Genomic DNA, 20,321 nt, shown 5'->3' with positions numbered 1-20,321 from the left:
CCTGTGCATTCTGGCCATGGACACCAAGCTGCCCACACAGTCCTGCTGCTCTATGCCACAGATGTCAAGTGGATTGCAGCTCTTGGAGTTGCTTTATGCTTTGGCCACCACACAACTTACATTTTATGGCAACCCAAAATCCTCCTGACTTTATTTTATCTCAGCTGAAAAAAAACCCTGCTTATTAAAGAATTTGTTCTCGGATTCAAAGTTGTAAAAAGACAGTAGAAGAAACCCAAATAGCACAAATAAAACGAAGTATAACATTAGGAACTGACTATCCTTGATTTGTCACAACTTACAAACCAATGTTAGAACTCACTTTCTGTGAGCAGTTTGCCAAACAGGCCAAATGTATTGAATCCCACAAAGCTCCACTCTCAGAGCCAGGTATCTTGGACCATGGAAACTAGAGGGTAGTTAAATTATCCTGGATCAAGTCCTCCTAAAGAAGAAATTGTAAGAAATTAATACTTCAGATTTTCTCAGTCTGGGAACTGAATTGTCTAGGGGACCAATCTGATGTTGGGATACAGACATTTGCTTCTCTGGTATTTGTGGTATTTGCTATATTTAGAATACAAATATTGTACTACCCTGGGATGTTCCCCATTCTGTGATGCTCTCAAATCCAAATTGCAAAGAAGAGGGCAGAAACTGAATTCCATGAGAAGCCTATGGCAGAAAAAAAATTCCTTTGCTCTGTCCCAGAAGAATGCAAGTAAATAAATGTTGAATATATACACAAGTGTGTGTGTCTGTGCCCGTGTGCACACACACAGAGAACATATACATAAAAGAATTTGCAACAGAGTGAAAAGTATGTAACCCAGAAGAGATGAGTCTATGAAATAAATGGAACACACAGATGGACAGATAATTTGTGAGTGTATCACAGAGGGATTGTGTTGAAGTGGTTGTTTGTACCCCACCCAATACAATGAATTTCATGGTGTTATACTTTGTCAAGGACTGCAGTTTCACTGCACATTCTGACAAAAAGACCCATCCCAACATTTGCAATCATCACAGCTGCTAAAACAAACTTGAATGTGACCTTCAAGCCATCAGAGTACCTAAGCTGAGACAATGAAATATAAAGAAATATATAGCTTCAACTAACTTCCTCTGGGGCAGGCTAAGTAATAAATGGATGACAACTGTAACAAAAAGCCAGCAGGAACTTTCTGCATCAGGCTTTGTCCATCCATAAAAAGGAAACCTCAAACTCCAAACCCCCTGAGATACATTTTATTCATATCATAAACCAGTCACGATCAATGAGACACCTAAGTGGGGAAAATGGCACTAAGCAGAAATAAAAACAAGAAATTATTAAATGCAAAGTGAAGGACCAAAATAGTGCCTGCAAGGAGAAATGAGGTGGAGAGTCAAGTGTCTCATGACAGGATAAAATCTTTTTGGCAAGTGTGGCTCTGAAGGCATGATTTGCAAATAAATATTTACAACTAGAATAAAATTTCAACACTTGACTGAGAAAACACGGGGCTGGTCATGGTAGGGAAGGAATGCAGACAAGAGAAATAACTATCCGGGGTTATGGAGGGGCTTTATCTGACTACAGCAACAATCTTTGGCAGAAAAAGGTCATTTATTCCTTGGACAAAAGGGTTTGCAACCAGAAAACAGAAACCTGCTTGCTCCCAAGTTTTGAAACCATCTTAAATGATACACTTCAAAAAGTACCCTGAACATTACTACTCCTTATTTAAAACCAGAAGAATTTCTGCATCCACAATACCCAGTTAGAGGCTAAATGGCAGGAAACCACACTGAACTGAGCACAGCAAATCAGACCCATAATGGTGGAGTCAGCTTCAAGTATGAAATGCAGCCACTGAAACATGATGTAATTAATTCTTAGGCTTGAGGAAATGTGCAGAGAGCCACTGTAACCTGTCCCCACACGACTGCACAAAGACAGGTGTCTAATTCCACCTACAGCAACAAAGTTATCCACCCTGCACCTACAAATAAATGGGAAGGTGACAGGATTCATTCAGTGTGGACAGGTAAATTGCATTCACCATGGACTGCATTTAAAATGGGACATTTTCTACACCTGCAACAAATAATTTACTATGAAATATTTCCTATCTCAGTACCAATAATGCTGTCTGTGTATCTAACACAGTGCAACAGACCACCAATTTTTAGTGGCCTCAACTGTGAAAAAAAAACTACAAGAAGCAAGAGAGGGAGAGAAATATATCCATGTTAATCAAAAGGTCTCATCAAGTGCAAAAACTGAGCTTGCTGGGCAGGGTACAGCAGGCACTGGTCCAGAGAACATAAATTAATTTGAAAAGCACTTAGCACTACACTAGAATCAAACAGAAATACAATCATAATATTCAGCTTGTATGTACAACCCAAACTATCATTAAAAACACAGTCTTTCCCACTTGGGACTTTCAGTCCTTTTAGCAAAGTCCTGCCTCTGCATCAAATATTCATCTTCTGAAGTGTGCTATCAGGTGATAATGGACACATGACCAAACCTGACAGCTCACAGGGCTGGCTGATTTTAGGTACTTCTAGTTCCATCAACACCAACACTGAAATCACCTCCAGGCTGCAAAGCCTGTGAACCTGTCCCTTCAATTCCTTACCACAAGCAGCTGCAGAAAGCTCTGCTTAAAAAGCCAAGGAACGTGTGCCTTGTCCTGACATTTATTTCCCTCCTACATTCCTTTACTTTTGAATTTTGGATCCTTCCTTGTGGCTTGCAGGTTTGTCACACCAGTTATCCCAGACACTCCTCCACTGCACCCTTGTAGGGCATGGGACAAATAAGCTGGGTGTGCCTCTTACATCTCCTTAGAAATTCTTTTGCTCTGAGTTTTAGAAATACCTCTGCCTGCTTGCCTACACTGGGAACCTTTCAAAATTATTCATCCTGCTGACCCACAAGAGAGAAGACAAAACACTTTTCATAATTATTCCCCTATTTTGTCTTGGAACATCAGGCTGAATATTTTGGGATGGAATAAATTTCCATCAGCTGTACCCTCCTAAACACCAGTGTGATGTTTGTTTATGTGATACTGAACTCAGCCCATAAAATAGGGAGTGAACACCAGCAGTGCTCATATAGACACCCAAGAGCCATCACACAGGGTAAACAAAGATCACTTTTACCCTGCTGCTTAAGAATTAATCATTTAAGGGTAAAATCTACTCAGTTCCTTTGCTGTTTTTTCTGTTTTCTGTAACACCCACTGGAAATACAGATGATCTCAAAAGTGTTAATCTGAGAGCACAATGTCATTTCCTTCAGATCAGAACGGAACAATGCAGCTTTTAGAGACAAGTCCTATTGAGAAATAAGCTTTACACAGAGTAATGTCTGTTAATTATCAAAAAGAAAGGAATATTTTATGGAGAAGGAAGATATGCACATGGACATTGGAAACAAACTCATAAAAAAGTTATGACTTTGCTGAAGTTAATTATCTGTCAAAGTTTCCATTATAAACTCACCACTGAAGAACCAACAGCAAATCCATAAGCTAGCACACGCCCCAGGTGCCACAAAGGTCTGTGGAGCTCTGCTGCAGGGATGAGGGAGTTTGAAAGGAGCAGAGCAATGAATCATTAGCAGCTACAACCCCATGGTATGTGTGGCTGGGTGCTGGCTAACAAAGATGGAGGGCACAGTCCAAGCAGGACTTTTTATTATTTTAGTGGAGCTGGATTTACTTTCTATCACCTGCCTTGAGGAATGCAATACAAGATCAGACAAAGACTTCACAGGCAAGGGGTGCTGCTGAGAGATATTTCCAGGCTCACGATAAGGAGAGGATTTGCATAGCTTTGGTGGGTAACAGAGGCCTCCTGAGGTTTTCATTCACAGAACAGTTATGCATAATGTTTCTCAATTGCATTTCTGACTCAGCGCCTTTCTGCTGAATCCTGTCCCCTTTTCTTCCAGCTCGCTTCATTCAGTCACTCAGTGATTTTGCCATGTCCGCTCTCTTTCACGTGGAAGCACTCTGAGCACAGAACTGCAACAGAAAGTGAAAAATACCAGCGGCACAAGGAAGCCCTTCCCCATGAGCTCACCATCAAGATGCGTCTGTAGCTGTCTCTGTCGATGCCCCAGAGCTTCAGGTCTGTCTTGGCCTTGACGGTGGCAGCCCGGGGGGTTCCGTAGATCAGCGCCAGCTCCCCGAAGCTGCCGCCTTCCCCGATGCTGGTCACCCACTCCCCGTTGACATAAACCTACCACAGCACAAGACAAAACAAGCAAAAGCAGTTTGGGCACTCAGTCGGAGTTCTCCTCCCAGCTGCCAGTTATCCAAAAGGCTGTTAGCAATTTCCTTTCTAATTGTCAGTGTTGGGGGCACAGAAGGGAAACAAGAGCGCGACACTTCCGACAGTTGGTCCCCAAAGAGGGGAGCAACCTGCTCTGTGGACAGAATTTCAAGTTGTCTTGCTTCAGGACAAGGACTTTATTTGCTCTCTGGGTTTTCAGCTCCCATGGTTAGCTGGCATCATGTTTTCCCCCTTGTGTTCAATGCTCAGGCAGTCAACAAGGACAACTGTCACAACTTTGGCTTTTTATTAACACTGTCAGACTTGAAAGGAAGGTTTGTTGATATGTGTAATGAGGATTACTGAAATGTGCCATGGCCATGAAATGAAAAACAGTCAAAACAAGGAAATATCTTGTGAAAAAGAACTTTTTTTTTCTTTTCTTCCCTAAGCCTCCAAAACACATTTAAATGCAACTATATAGATGTCCCTTAGTGAAGAGGACTAGGGGCTTTGGACCTGAGAAGCTCTAAGCAGAATGACCCTTTAACATCAGCTCTAGAGAGTTCAAGAAGCAGAGTTTGACCTACATCCTACTTAGGTACTATATCCTCTTGGAACATGGTAGGGATTGATGCCACTATTGCCATATTTTTCCTGAATGATGTTCAATTTGAGAAGAATTCCTGCACTTGAGTGCTATGTGACATCTTCCCTGGAGGAAGGGACTCATGCAGGAGTTTTCTGCTGGGCAGCTTCTTCCTCACTATTTATTCATGAACAATGCTGCTCATGAGCCATAAGAGTGCATGCAAAGGCTGCTGTGGGCTGTGCATCCTGCAGCTTGCTCTAAACTGCACAATAAACCCTTTCAATTCTGTCACTGTGCCTGTGAGTTTGGAGGGCAGGAAATACTGGGTGCATTTACTCAGGGCAGAATATGCCCCGACCTGTTCCAGACCAGTAACAGCAGAAATCAACCAGTATTCATTTCATTTGCTTGGGAGTTCTGTGAAGAAAAATAATATGAAAAAAGAGCAGGTATTCTCATCTTAAGCAGAAAAGTATTGCAGAGTCAAAGACCATAACCTGACACCAATTAGTGAGTAATAAACCAGCAGTTTTTAAAAAATGCATGAATTAGAGCTGTGCTCAAGCCAGGCATGAGAAAAGATGGTGACTAAAATAAATGAACTAGGGTCAAAACTCAACAATCTGTCAGTATTAATTTTAACTCCCTCTTCGTTTTATGATGAAAAGACATAATACAAAATACAGCTGGAATCAATCCAAATTTATCTTCACAATATTCAATTAAGATTTGCACCAGCTCCTACTGAGGCCAGTGAAATGCTGGTTCAGTAGGAGATGGATGAGGCCACGAAGCAGTTCAGCTGATCAAGAGTCCTCTTGGGTCTCAGCTGAAAAGGAGCAGCTGAACTCAGGCAATGTGGTGGCTCCTGGTGCTCCTGGAACATCTCAGGATCAAGGGGCTTAAAAATAAAGGGTAAAAATAATCCCAAACAGGCAGGTGGTTGCAGACTGCCAAGAAAAAGCTGAAGCCACAAAAGCTAATGCTTCATTTCATCACCATGACAGGATGAATGTCACCCAGGAGAATATCACACAAGAGAACAGCAACAGCCTTCCTTTTCAAATTTTCACACTCACCACAGAAAGAAAATCTCACAGAACATTGAATCTACTTTTGATTCTCTTCATGGTGAAAAAAATGAAAGCAAAAAAAAAAAAAAAAAAGAAGTTTTAAAAAAGCCAGGCAAACCCAAGCAGTTTTCTGGTGAAACAAGCGGGTAATTCTGTGGTTTCTTTTTTCTTTTTTTCTTTTTTTTTTTTTTTTTTTTTTTTTTTTGTGAGACAAGCAGGAGAAATGGATGAATAAAATGAGGATTCTGAAAGGCTTGTGACATAGTAAGAATGCATGAACATCTCTAAACTCTACTGGTTCATTGCAAAAATTGCCCAGATGTATATTTAACTGTGGAGACACCCTCCTTCTGCGGGAATTTCACTGGATGGGGTCACGGGGTTTGCTACACTACAGTAATCCATGTGTTCTCAGTAAAAAGTCTCAGAGATGGTGGGGAAAAATCTAAATTCCAATGGGTTTTGGATCACATCCTGAATGTCAAGTGACATGGTACCCTTGACTCTTTTTCAGCACACCAAAAATACATGTGTATGTGAAGAGTACGTGCTCTTCTGCTGAACACAGATTTTGTTACTGTAGAAGGGTCTGAATTATAAGCAGGAAAAGAAACTTATTCCAACACATATTTTTTAAGCAACATGGTGATACTTCTTGTTAAAGCAGTGTGCAGAATGTGACTGCAGCCCAGAGAGGGGAATTATGCTGGTAAAACTCAAGCCTGAGCAAGTGAAGGATGGACATTTAATGTTGCACAGTTGTTATTTAGAGAGGCTGCTACTGAACTGCTCTAAAACCCCTTTAATTCTGCTGTCCTACTTGACAAGACTGTACAGAACATGTTTGACATCTCGCCTTAAACAGTTTATGCAAATGGTCATTCCTCCACCCTAAGGGTGTCAGGTTCAAAGTGCTCTGAGGTGAAACCAAATCACTGATCTGACAGTCACTGGGCCCAGCACTCACTCCCCCAATAAAATGTCATTTCGAATATCACTCTCTGAAAAAGAAAACAGTTTGAGAATAAGTTGTTTTCTAGAAGCAAAACCATTGGACTTCATTCTCTGCAAAGGCCTAAGCCAACACTCAACTGTGTTTGTGATGAAGTTAAAGTGCATTGATGGCACACTACAAAGCCATCCTGCCCTTTAACAGAGTTCAGCTCCACTATAAAGCCCTTTAAAATAGATTTTTTTAAAAGAAGTGGAAAGGAAAGAAGTTCTGTTTGTAAGGTGTGGGAAGCAGAGCTATTTTAGGCTCAGAACAGCTTATGAAAGTCGATTTTATATGGCAGCAGCTCAGATGATCTCCCTATTTATCCTAAAAAATGCTGGGCTGAGGTTTTGGCTGAGCCAGTTTTAGGCATTTGTGAACTCTCATCAAAGTGGTGAGTACATAAAAGAATTATTCCTAATTGTCACTTGACCTGCCAGTCACAGATCCATAATAGCTGGAACCTTCTTTGCAGCAGCTGAAGAGGAAAAGCAGAAGTGCAGATGCCCAAATATGCCCAGGCCATCAGGACCATCTACTTTTCACAGAGCAAAAGTACTTTAGGTTTCTATTGGTTTCCATCATCTAATATGAACACTGCAATTTCTGGGGCCTTGAGAATCACACAATCTGGTTCATTTTATTATCTTTTTAGGAGGCAAATGGGCTGTGATATCCATGGGCACAAACTGTGGGAGAAGTTGCAGAGTCATACAACATTCAGTGCCACAGGAATGAATCTGAGCCTCTCTAACCTTTATTTTCTTTCTCTGGAGATGCAGAAAGGAACCTTGCCATGAGCATTCTACCTTGAAGGCAGGATAGAAACATCTATTTCTGAGCTTCACTGGAGTGAATTTATCTTTCCTTTAATTCTGTATTGCTGATTTAAAGTTAACTTCTAGCATTTTTAAATTTTTTTTTTTTTGTGCTGCCACTTTGTGATCTGTGTAGACAATCTAATTTATTCCAGGCATGGCAATTCTTGTCTTAAATCCTCTCCCTTGTATCTGTTTGCAATAATTTGTGCTTCATGTCTTGTCAAGCCTTAATATTTGTTCTCCAAAAATGAAGATGAGTTTTATTTATTCTTGGAAAAATGAACAAGCCTTAGACATGAAGGGTATTTTTATGTGGGTAGATTTCTCAAAGACAGTGTTTTATTTGTATGTTTGAATTTGAACATATGATCTTGGAGACTGCCTTAAGAATCCTTACAAGTTCAAGTTGAAAAACTCCAAACTTTAAAAGGCATCCTTCCAATATTAGAAAAATCATTGATGATGGAAGAATTTAAATTAGAAGCAATCGATGGAATCTAACCATTAAATATAACTGGTTTTAAAATCCAACAGTATTCTCACATAAAACACTGTGTAATTTTCATCTTTGTATACACAAATTAGACAGTTTGTATATACAAATAAGGGGTCCAGGAAGATCTGACCTAAAATCAAGAAATAATTTAATCTATTGTCCACAATATTCATGGATAGCTTCACATAGAGATTTATATAGTAAACACAGAAATTAAAGAAAAAAACACTGAGAAGTTTTCATTTTGATTTTCACCATACTACAGCTTGGCTGCTCTTGTCTTACAAGAAGAAAACCTGAGAATGCCTGTAGAGAAAATTGCTGTGACATTAAATAGAATGGGAAGTTGCTGGGTCTAAAAAAAAAATACATCTGTTTGAAAAGGGCAGTCTATGGTGCTTTTTAAAGTAAAAAAATGTGAGGTTATGAGATTAAAATAAACAGGAAGTCACTTTATACTTAGAAATATGGATTAGAGATTTTTGCAAGTCATATTTTAGCAGGTACTTTCAACATCTTTACTGGAAACTATAATTTAAGTTCTGCCAGCTTCTTTTTGGCACATGCTCCCACTTGTCTGAGCAGGAAACTTCCAGTAGACAAGTGACCTCTCAGACTTCAAAGTTTGTGCCATCATCTACCTCGTGTGCCCTGTACCCATCAGCAGGGACAGCCATGAGATAAAATTCTGCTCAGCCCTGATGTGCTAAGGAGGAAAACTGTGATAATACAATAAAGCCAGCTTTGGTGAAAGTGTACCTGGTTTGTAGGACACAGTAAAAGAGGGGAAAACCCATGTTTTCCATTGCCTACCTCTTCCTCATTCTAAAATCCTTCTTCACCTATGAAAATTTGTGCCCTTCCTTTGGCTCACAGAAGAAAATGTACAGGTATTTTATTCTGTGCCAACAGGGTTGTTTATACTCTGAGAAAATGTAAGAGTTGAGACTGAAGTGCTATTTTATTAAATAATATTTTATAGTGCTTCTAATTTGACTCAGATTATTTTGTAAGGGAAAATTTTAGAAAGTTCTTACTTAGTCTGTGGGGTGCCTGTGCCAAAACTCGAACAAAAATTACTTTTACATGCTGCAGCTTTTTAAACTCAAAACACCACACATTGATTTTGTTATTTTCACTTTGTTGGTTGTTTCTGTTTGGTTTTGGTTGCTTGGTTGATAGACTTTATTGGTTTTTTTTTTTCCATTTTGTCATGACTTTCATCCATGGGTAGGGATTTTATGATGACACTTGCAACCTCCTTTATATCTGTGTATGGAAAACCTGGGAGCTTATCAGTCACGATGATTCCAGAGCAAGCTGCTCCTTGAATGCAGCACTGCTGATATTCCTGCCACTCCCAAGCAGATCAGGGAATGGCAGCAGAGACCCTGGCCAGGGGTTAAAGCCTCTGTGCACGTGCCAACACCAGCTGAACCAGGCAGAAAATGGCTCGAGGCTCTGAGTCTCAGGGTCAATTGTCTCCACTCCAAGTCACTTTTCTTTCTTGGAGAAGCATGGAAGCACGCCAAAAAAGTATCTGGCAAGGCTTAAATGAACAGCAGCTCACTTACTAGTGCCCTGGGGTTTCCTCAGACAGCAAGGATTTCAGCAGTTCTGCCCAGAAAGCGGCAGAACTCTTCTGGGGAGCACCCTGGATGGGGTGATGATGCCTGCGCAGGGACTCTGGGGGCTGCTGCCCTACACAGCAGCAGCTCTCCTGTCAGAATCTGTGCTATTGATGATTCTGAGATTGTAGAAAGTCTCTGTCTTTCAGCCCTGCTGCCAAAGTCAAAGTTGGTCTGTGCTGGTTCCAAGGCTGTTTATTCTGTTTATCTCTCACATGTTCTGCTGCCCTGCCCAGCTCTGTCCTGCAGGGCAGCGTGTGGGGCTCTGCCCTCAGTGGGATGTTACAAACATTAAATACCAGAAACTCCCTGGGCTGGATTTACAAGAACGTGCCAATATCTGTCACCTACGTTGGACAGTGTGTCCCCAGCCTGAACCAACAGAAAAATGCCAACACCACAGTGAGACATGGAGGACATGAAGAAGGAGGAAAAGGACAAGACACACCAAATTTCCTCCATCTTGTCCCCTTTGAACCCCTAATCTAGAATCTTAAATTGTTACTTTTGCACCCGTGCCACACATAATTATTACTTATATCAAACACTCAGAGCTGGTAATTCATCCTGTAAGATTGAAAACTCTTTTCCATGGACAGAGATCACAGCCAGTGTCTCTGGGGGCTCTGTCCAGGGGGGTTCCTGACCCCTGCCAGGGTCCCAGACCTGCCAGGGCAGCCAGAGGGATGCTGGATTCCCACACTCATCCTGCCCTGGTGCCCTGGAACAGACTTTGCTCTGAGGGGGAAGCTGGCATCATCTCCCTGCAGCTTCCCAGTTAATGCAGGCAACTTCCAGCGTGTGGCTCCTGCGTGAGCAAACACCTCCTGCCTTGCACAGCACCTTGCACTGGAATTGGGGGTGTTCTGGCTGAAGTTTTAGGAAAAGCTTAGGAAGGAGAAAGAACCAAGCTGAGCAGATGGGAAGAGCAGTGGAAAGGTGCATCAGGAAGCACCTTAGGGGGTGCTGAGGTGGGGCAGTCTGAGAGCTGGTCACAGAAGGGTTTGGTCAGAAGTTGCACTGGTCTCTAGACAAGCACAGTCCAAATTGCATTTTTAAGTCTTGTTAGGAAGTATTTGTCCCACAGGTGATGTATGTACATGTCTCTGGTAAGTGGCAGGGTGACATTGTGGTGGATATGTCCATTTTAATTTGTCCTAGCAGCTATAGGCTGATTTTAGGGGAGTAGGAAATGATAATGCTCATGAAATCAAAGTTACAATCTACCCAGTGAAACCCTACCTTGTCACTGTTCTTTAAGAGCAGTATGTGCATATAGAATATTAACTTTTTTGCAAGTAACTGGAAGGGGTTTGCAAACTGTTTTCTGATGCCATTCAGTCCCTCACTATCCCTGAGCTGAACACTGAAGAAAGCTTTCCTAAAGGTGTTGAGAGAGGACAAATTATTTTTAAAGAGGATTAATCTATAACTTCAACATGTGCATTTGCGTGTTTGCGGGTCTGATTCAAAGCCAGTGAACTCATTTAGCTCCCTATCGTTCCCAAGCCAATTATTTTAAAACTAAATTTTAACACTGTTCTATAAATATTGCCCTTTTATTTTCTGGCCCTGTGGATGTGGCAGTGTTTGCTGTTGAGAGGGCTGTCTGATAGGAACAGTGAGTCAGACGGATTTCCTGAGGAGCAACTTCCAGAGGCAGAGGCAGCATGTGAGGTTTCTCAATTCCCAACAATACCAATTAGATGGTCTCCTGACACAAACAGAGCGCTAAAAGAAAATAACTTTCACTAAAATAACTCTGTGCCTCCTGCCTGGATTTAAAATAAATCACCTTCTTCTTTAAATATGCCAAAACCAAACTCACGTGGGCATCTGAAGAGTAAAGATGCTAATGAGAAAGTCTGTCCTAGCCAGCTACTGTGGATACATGCTTGCAGCAAAACTGCAAAAGGGTGAGTTCCATACAGGGAAGAAATGATAGGAGGGGAATAGTTTATGATTTGGAAGGCAGGTTCAGAAAATAGCTTATTTTCAAAGACTTGCTGATTAAACCACTGCATACTCCTGTAAACATTTTGTGGTCTAACAGATCACTTTACACTTATAATAATCCTTGCTTTATTAATATGCTGCATTGTTCTTATATTTGGACCTAATTTTAAAAGCAAATTAAGGTTTCTAAGATGAAACTCACTGCCTGAGGCTGTATCTCAATTTCTGGGACAAAAAAAAAAAAAGCAAAACAAAAACAAACAACACATGAGCTAAGCTAACTGATTAAAGAAAATATTTTCGTTATGGTTGATCTGAACCCTCAGGTGCATTCCAGCCTGGTGGCCTGCTCTGCCAAGCACTGCACACCTCCAGGTGTGGTTAGGGCTCTGAAGATAATGTCATTTGCTTGGTTTTGATTTCCTGCTTGGAATGGACAAATAAGCTAGGATGCAACACATGCCAAATTTAAAACTATGAACAAATAACTTAACACAACAAAAGCAAAGTAATGAAACCAATCCTGTGAAATCTAGTTCAAGAAGAAAGGAGACAGACCCGCAGCACGTGGCTGGCTCAAGCTCTCTGACAAAGCACAGTTTTATTCTGTAGCTTCAAAATAAATATTATACTGCAAGAGCATACTTACATCCACCTCGCCTTGGTCAATCACATAGAAGTTGTCTCCCTCATCACCTGGAAGCAAAATACAAAAGGTGATTGTTTCCTGAAGGTCTGCCAAGCTATTCAATAACTTCCTGTCCCTGTATTTAATCCTGTACATATTTGCACTGGTTTGTACACCAGATTACTTACAGAGAGATTAATTTTCTGAAACATCCTTGCTTATTTGCCTTCAAATAAATTTGCCTTTAAATATGCCTTAATTTGCCTTAAAATAAATCAAAGTATTCCTATGATTTCTTGCTATTAATACCTTTCAATTGCATTAATTTAGCTCTTTTGATTCAATACTTCATTCAGGGTAAACACTCAAGAGATTTTAATATAGCCTGAGGGTAATGAAGCCTTCCACAACGTGCTGCAGGCATGCAGGTAAGTTGCCAAGTGTGATAACTGTGATACAGCACAATGAGGTGCTGAATATTCCCAACAACCATAAAAATATTTTCCATCTCTAATTACTCTCAGCTTGCCTGTGCCACCCCTATGCATCCTGAGCTGGGGTTTACTTCCTGACTATCTTCAGCTAAGGAATGAACATTTTAATTTGAAGTTCTGTTTATCTATATTTAACTGTAGCACTTTGAAAGCCTGGAGATCCACCAGAGTGAGGTTCTCTGCATGTGTAGCAGAGACTTACATCCATGAACTTATCACACAGCTGCACGCTTGGAGGCCTTTGGAATATGGTTATTCTTCCCATGAAGCAAAGAGGGTGAAATCTCAAATGGAGAGATGTGAATTACAGGACCCTAGGAAACACACAGGAGGAAAAATGACAGGAGGAATTACCCTGTTGTATGACTGTTTCTCCTGCGATGTGTGTGACAGGGAACATGGCATCAAATATGTCACTGGAAAAAAAAAGAAACATTTCTTAATAAATCAGACCTATTTCTTATATAGCCAGTAGACCTACCTTCATTGTTTCTTTAGCCTTTGTTAACAGATTTTGCAGAAAAAGGAAAGGAAAACATTAGCTCTAACTGGAAAGTGAACCCCTGCCCGACAAGAAATCAAAATAACTTGTTAGGCACAAGCTCTGGTTTAAAACTGAGACCGTGACTTGGTGTGTGTTGTTTTGAAAGAGCTCCTGAATTACATGGAGGAAGGCACCTCTTACAGCAGTGCACAAACTGGCCAGCCTGAGCATTGTGTTGTCAAAGCAGAGATTTCAGATTTTCAGCTGTGATGGGTTTGTGGCCCAGCAGTGACTGCCAGATGCCCAAACGGGAGCTCTCCTCTTCTCAACATCTGGCCTTGCATTTACAAGCAAAACCTGTTCCACAGCACAGAGCACATTTGGAAAGGTAGTTGGCTGTAAATTAATGCAGCATAAGAGCTGGCAGGAGATTGCACTGACGGTGCAGAAGAGGCCAAACTCTGAAAATCTCGGCGAGTTACTTGTGAGAAGGAATCCAAGCGATGCTCCAGCAGGAGGGAAGCTGCAGAAGAGGCTCATGCTCATTAATCACGGCTGAATTACACACCTTTCCTTGGCTCCAGCTCGCTGTCACATCGCCTTAAAAGGCCAGGCAGAGCAGTGGGGATGGGAACACACCCTGCACCAACACTTCGGGCAACGTGCCCAAACCCAGTCCTTTGTTTATTGAGGGAGACAGCAGGCTCTGTGGAGCCAGGGCTTCCTTTCCCCACATCAGATTTTGGGGAACTTATTTTCAGAAGCATGAACCACATCGAGACGGGCGCTCCCCACCTCTCTTCCCCTTCCTATGCATCAGCCTCAAGGGCTAAAGGAAATAGCTCCCCAACAAAAACAAAAGGCAGCAAGAGGGGATTGTTAACTGCTCTCCTCCCTGGTCTGGCCTAGAATGGCCCATCCAGAGACCAGTGGTGAGATGAAACACTTCAACCTAGAGTGGAGAAAGGAACTCACACACACAACTACACAAACAGGGAATGAACCTGAGATCTTCATCAAAAAAGACAGAAGATCAGCCACCAAATCTGTGAAACCTATGCTACATTTCAATGCCTTATATGGGAAATGCATATTGTAAAATCCCATTATTAGCTTATTTCCTGTTCAACTGTTCCAGACTTAATTCAGGCTCAGTTCTAGGAAATGTTTCACTCCTAAGTTCAAATTGCTCATGTCTTTCCTCTTCATCAGTCTGAATGTTTTTGCTCAGTATCACAGCTCTGCGTCAGCACCACTCCCAGTAGCAGAACTGGGAGATTTCAAACCAGGCACCTCCTGCAGCACCTGCAAGGGATGCTCAGCCCATGGCCTATATATAACAAAATGATATATTTTACTCCTGTTGTTTTCATCAGGCCCACTCCATGCTATTCCTACTCACACTCAGGAAACACCTCCACCATGGATACAAAGCCTGCTCTGAGGCATCCAGGAGAAACTTCTTCCTCACCTCATTCTGAGCACCAACGCAAAGACCTACAACAAATTATTTTGGAAAGCCTATGGATCTTATTCTTAAATCCACTAAGCTCATTTTTGTGATCTTGCTTAGGTTCAGCATTTCTCCACTTGAAGGGATTTTTCTGCTGGCAGAAGCCATCTGCCTGGTACAGGCAGATCTCTGGAGCTGGTCCCTGTGCCCATGCTCCAGCTGGAGCTGGGGGCTGAGGTTCCAGCGGGATGGGGAAACAGCCACACAGGCAGGTGCCAAGCTGGAACAGCCCCCAGGGACTTTGTGCCCACGAGGGAAGTCCAGTTGTTCTCCAGCAGCTCTGGAACTGGGAATTCAGAGTGGCAGAGGCTCGTTTGCCTCCCTCTGGTTTCACCTTGGCTGTGCTGGGGCTCCTCGCTGAGCTCTGGGAACGGTTCTGCAGCCTGCAGAACATTTACTGAGGAAAAGGCACTCCGTGAGACAGAAAGTCTCCAATGTGATACATCCAAAAATAGGTACAACACAGTGAATATCAATAACCAACCAAAATGTGCTGTTTGAGCAAACTTGGAAACTTTTCCTTTTTTTTAATAGAAATACAAAGGAAATAACTACCCGCAGTTTCACCCTTTCATCCTTGTGTTAATCCTCTATTTTATTTATAACTTAACAATTGACTGTACAAAGAGTGCCCAATAAATTATGTATAGCACTGCACCCTTCTCCAAAATGTTCCACATTTTATTTCTACATCACCTTTTAATTTTATCAGCAAAAAAACTTATTTGAAACTCAAAGACTAAAAGTTTAATCTGACAGTGTAGTGAACCCAAAGTCTATTAGCAGCAACAGCAAATTTACCCCAACATTCTGCTGTGTAGCAGAATATTAGTGTAAATATTCTAGTACCCCATATATGATGGGGTGAAATCTTAATTTTATTTCAGTGAAGTCTTAATTTTATTAGGCCAAGACTTGGATTTTTAAAGAGACCTTTGAAGGACATGACATCAAAAATTATTCTGAAGTACATCTGAACACAAAGACATGCAAGGCACCCAAAGTTATGGTGATGTTGATTTACAACTCCAAAGTGAAACCACGGCATGTCTTTGATATAAATGTAAGCAATCAGTAATATCACAACTGTCACTGAAAACACACCACCATGTTCCTTTTCTGTTGGAGAATTACTGCTTTTAATTGATATTGTCAGGCCAAGATCTCTCACAGCAATTAATGAGTTGAAGAATTTCTGCTTTTGGATGCTCAATTTGAGATTCATTAAACACCCTCAGATCTCCAATGATATGGATCAGCAGGCAGCCCCAGAGTTTCTCAGCCATGAACTGGGCCTTTCAGAATGGCACCAAAGAAAATCACCCTTCTGGAAATTATCACCTCTTAAAGTACCAAGGGCTGAAGATCCCTGTAGGAAATCTGGCTTTGAATCAGTTCAGGCTAAGTGTAGAATGGGTTTGGAAATTTTTATTCCTTATATTCTTCAGTGTCTGAAATAAACAGAAATATGTCACGAGGATCAATATACCAAAACACTTCAAAAATTTGAAGTATTTGTTCCTGAACCAAGCCAAAATCTGAAACTGCAAAAAACCAGACCTATTTTCCATCCCCAGTAAAGGTCTGATGCTGGCAAATTTAGTTCAAGCCATGTGTTCCTGGGCCTGTACTTTGTAGAGAAAACAAGCTTTAAATACTGAATAAGTTGAGTAAGTGGTGCTTGCTAAAGGCATAAACAATACAGCCAAGGCCAAAAATATGGTCTGTTGTTTTTCCCTGTACCACACACTTGTTTATAAGACACCCAAAATCATTCTCTGGTCATTACAGCAAAAAACAGCCCTTACAAACACAGAGCTGCAACCATCCCACCACCAAGCAGAGACTGTAAATACATCTCTACAAAAGTAGGTGTATTTCTAGTGTTTGGAGGTTTTTTTAAGTCATTATGGCCAAACACATGCAGACACATTCCTAACAACCAATTTTTTTTTTTTTTTTCCAAGCACAAGCAGGTTTTATTCTAGCAGAAACAGAAAGCCAGAAAATCAGTAGTTAAAGTCTCCAAAGGCTGAACTACCATGATTTCATCTTCTGTCTGAGCTGCAGCACCAAGAACACAGCAGCCTCTGTCTCCTGCCCCTGCACTGTTGACACTGACCGTGCTCGCAATGCTGTGTGCTCAACTGATATGGAAATGGTTTGATTTTCTGCCAGGAATTTTATGATTGTGCTGTAAATGAGAACTGCTCAGAGGGATTTTGTTGACCACGTATCACTTGCCCTCTTTCCAGATGACTTACTCAGGTGGCAGATGAAGAAAATAGGGCACCAGTTCTGGTGTTTAAGATGTTGTTTCATGAGGCTGCGACCAAGAGAGCTGTGCTGCATCCAGCATGTCCTGGGCTCAGCATCAGCACTTGGAGGGCCCTTTGCCACCCTCTCCACAGCCAAAGATTTTGAAAGGGTTGCAATTTTTTTAAGTTTTTCCCACCTCCTCCCAGAGGATCTATATCTGGTTGCTCGTGGCTCTTGGGAGCCAAGCATTTGTTCCAATCAGAAGGTATCAGGGGCAATTTTTTGTGTAGCTGCAGGTGGGATTGTATGTACCCAAATATCTGTGTTTAGATCAAAGGGAGACACTAGCAGGACACCACTAAGGTTTTCCAGGGACATTTCTGCCCCTTTAATTCTTTGCAAACCTTTTGATAGTATCACTCAAAAACAAATCACAAGAAAAGGTTGTGAGCAGCAGAGAACATACAGGGAGCAGTGAACTAATCCAGCAAAGTGAAACCAAGAAATGCGTTTAGACATGAAATCTCTATCTATTCAATCAAAAAATACCAGCTGTCTGCTTAGGGAATATCAAAATTTAGAAGACTTTTTTAAAAGGTCAAAAATATCAAAGGCTTGCAGCAAGTTTTAACACATAAAGTGTCTTCCATGAGTATACATGGAATTGCAAACAACTGCAATCAGATCTGGAATCACAGGGGTTGATCCTCTGCTCTCTGGCATCTCTGATGACTCCTGGCCACCTGGCCAGGTTGAGCCAATTCCTTTCTGATGCCAAGAAGGCAAACTTCCCACAAACCAGTGGGACTGCACCTATTTAGACCAGAAAAGGATCTATCACGGTGATTGCAGAATAAATATAATGAAACACTTCGCTGGTTGCATTCAGTAGCATTTTATGGACCCCATTTGCCAAGAAGCAAATGCCTGTGCTAAGAGGAAGCCAGTGGAGAAGGCAGGGCCAAGGGGTTCTCTTTCTCACGAGAAAAAGTGAGTGATAAAAATAAATCATCTCATCTGCTTTTACACCGAGGCCTCTTGGAGTCGACGTAGAATAGGAGATAGAAAAAAAAAATGATGTGCACTGTGGGTAATATAGCACTGGCAATAGGCAACTGAGAAGAGGCTTGTTAAAACAAAACGAGAGAAAGAGAATTCCAAGCACTTTCAGAACCAGACCATGGCAATGGCCAAAATAGGGAAACTATGTAAGACAATTTATCAGTTTCACAATCAGATTTCTTTCCAGCCCTTGCTGTGCTGAATGCATTGCAGGGAAGGAAAAATGGAAGAGACAAAATGTATACGTGTTAGGCAAAAATGGAAAATCCTCACTGTACCTGCAGGTTATAATTTGTCAAGAGTTCAATCAGAACAATTTCATTGTGCAGGCAGCCTCAGAAAGCTTTCAATGTTTGTGCCATGCAGTTTTTCCTTCTTTTGCTATGTCTCTAGCAAAACAAAGCCAGCCCTGTGTTGTTGAGGACAGCTTTAAAAGATATGGAGCTGTTCTGGCATAATTCAACAAAAGACACGCAACATTTTCTCAGAATGAGGCTGCCCTAGCAGCAAGATTCAAGTATTTTAAACCTTTCCTACTTACATACCTTTAAAGTTTAGTAAACAGAGTTGATAGTAACTCCACCTCTCTTTAGCTGTAGCTTTGGGTACTATCAGGATGCTATTTTAAGATTGGAAAATCGGGGGGGGTAGGAAGTGGGGCTGTATGGGGTCTTCTTATGTACTTCTGAGATTTTCCTGTCATTCATTTCCTGAAAAAGACAACATCTTTCTAGCAATTGTTCTAACAACAGCTCCTCCTACTCTGTAAGGATGAAGAGCACAAAATTTAAACCAGACTGGCTTCAATAAACATCTGTACAGTGAGGGAATAAACACAGTACTTTACCACTGAATAAATTGCAAGGGTCTGTGCTCTGTGTAAGTACAAGGCTCCAATCCATACTCCTTGTTCCTAGGAATGCTGCAAGTCCTTGCTAAAGTACAATACTGGAACCACCAGGAGTCATTACCATGATTTATTGACTACTGAGAATAAAAGCATTGCAACCAGGTAAAAGAAAATAATTCCTTTTTGGAGGTTTTTAAAATTAACAGTCCCGAGGTTACAATTGCTATAATCAAATATGTGGTGTGGCAGGCATGTACCTAAGAAAGAGACAGTACTGAAGCCTTAACAAAAACATTACCCATCTGCTTCTGTTAATTTATTTTCCTGTTAGGGCAGTGACAAATTAATTATAGCAGCATCCAAAGTTATTAACAATTTAGACTATTTAATTACTTCATTATGATAGCTGATGATTAGTTATCATTACAATTAAGACATGCATTGATTTTACCATAATGATCATAAAAATTGGACATGAGAGGACATTGTGAATGGCAGGTTAACTCTAAAGTCCATGTCTAATTCCATAACATGTATTAAGTCACAGGTCCACATAACTAACAGACACATGAAACAGAAAGAAATAAAAAATTATCATCTTCTATTTCTCTGAAGTATTTCCATTTTTACTGTTTTATGAAGTCCCTTTATAGGTCCATTAATTATTACACCCAATGAACAGAGTACAGCTTTATGGGCAGAGCATCAATTCATTTTACAGGCCCTGTACATCTACATGCCAATGGGTCACATCATCTTCCACATGTTAACAGCAGCTTCCAGAGAGAGCTTCTGCAGCGATCTTCATCTGGAAAGCTGTCTGCCATGGACCCAATCCCACACCCTGCCTTGGCTTCTTTTCCTGTCACCCACCCCTCAGAAGCATCACTTCATTGAAGTCTCACTGCCAAGCCTTGCTTGTACCACACTCATCCAAGAGGCAGGGCTTGGTGGAAATATAACTCAGGTCCCCTTCTTGCTATCAGCTCCCCCTGACTTCTTCCACAGCTGAGGGAAGACCCATGGCTCCTTCAGCAGCCAGTTCCAGGCCCATCCCCACTTGCCCAAGAAACTCTGTGGCAGAGGAGGCCATGGGTGCTGGAGGAACCATGCACAGAGTGGATGCTCAGCCCCAACCCACCCAGGACACCCCTTTGGGCAGCCCCAGCTCCCCAGAGGCTTTCACAGTAGAG

General features: G+C 41.5%; 1 protein-coding gene across 4 annotated transcripts in view; it reads right to left on the bottom strand.

Annotated features, from left to right (window-relative positions):
- PRKAR1B (protein kinase cAMP-dependent type I regulatory subunit beta) overlaps window positions 1-20,321 on the bottom strand; it is a 93,907-nt gene that overhangs the window by 27,584 nt on the left and 46,002 nt on the right. For all 4 annotated transcript variants that reach the window (XM_021539728.4, XM_085592210.1, XM_021539727.4 and 1 more), the window contains 3 exons: window positions 13,315-13,376; window positions 12,488-12,534; window positions 4,087-4,245 (listed from right to left, as the gene is read on the bottom strand). In XM_021539728.4, coding sequence (XP_021395403.1) covers window positions 4,087-4,245; window positions 12,488-12,534; window positions 13,315-13,376 — 268 coding nt within the window. The remainder of the gene's footprint in view (window positions 1-4,086; window positions 4,246-12,487; window positions 12,535-13,314; window positions 13,377-20,321) is intronic.

Source organism: Lonchura striata, chromosome 14 (genome assembly GCF_050655825.1).
Source record: "Lonchura striata isolate lonStrDom1 chromosome 14, ASM5065582v1, whole genome shotgun sequence".
NCBI classification, from domain to species: Eukaryota; Metazoa; Chordata; class Aves; order Passeriformes; family Estrildidae; genus Lonchura; species Lonchura striata.
This window is presented reverse-complemented; position numbering and strand designations above follow the sequence as displayed.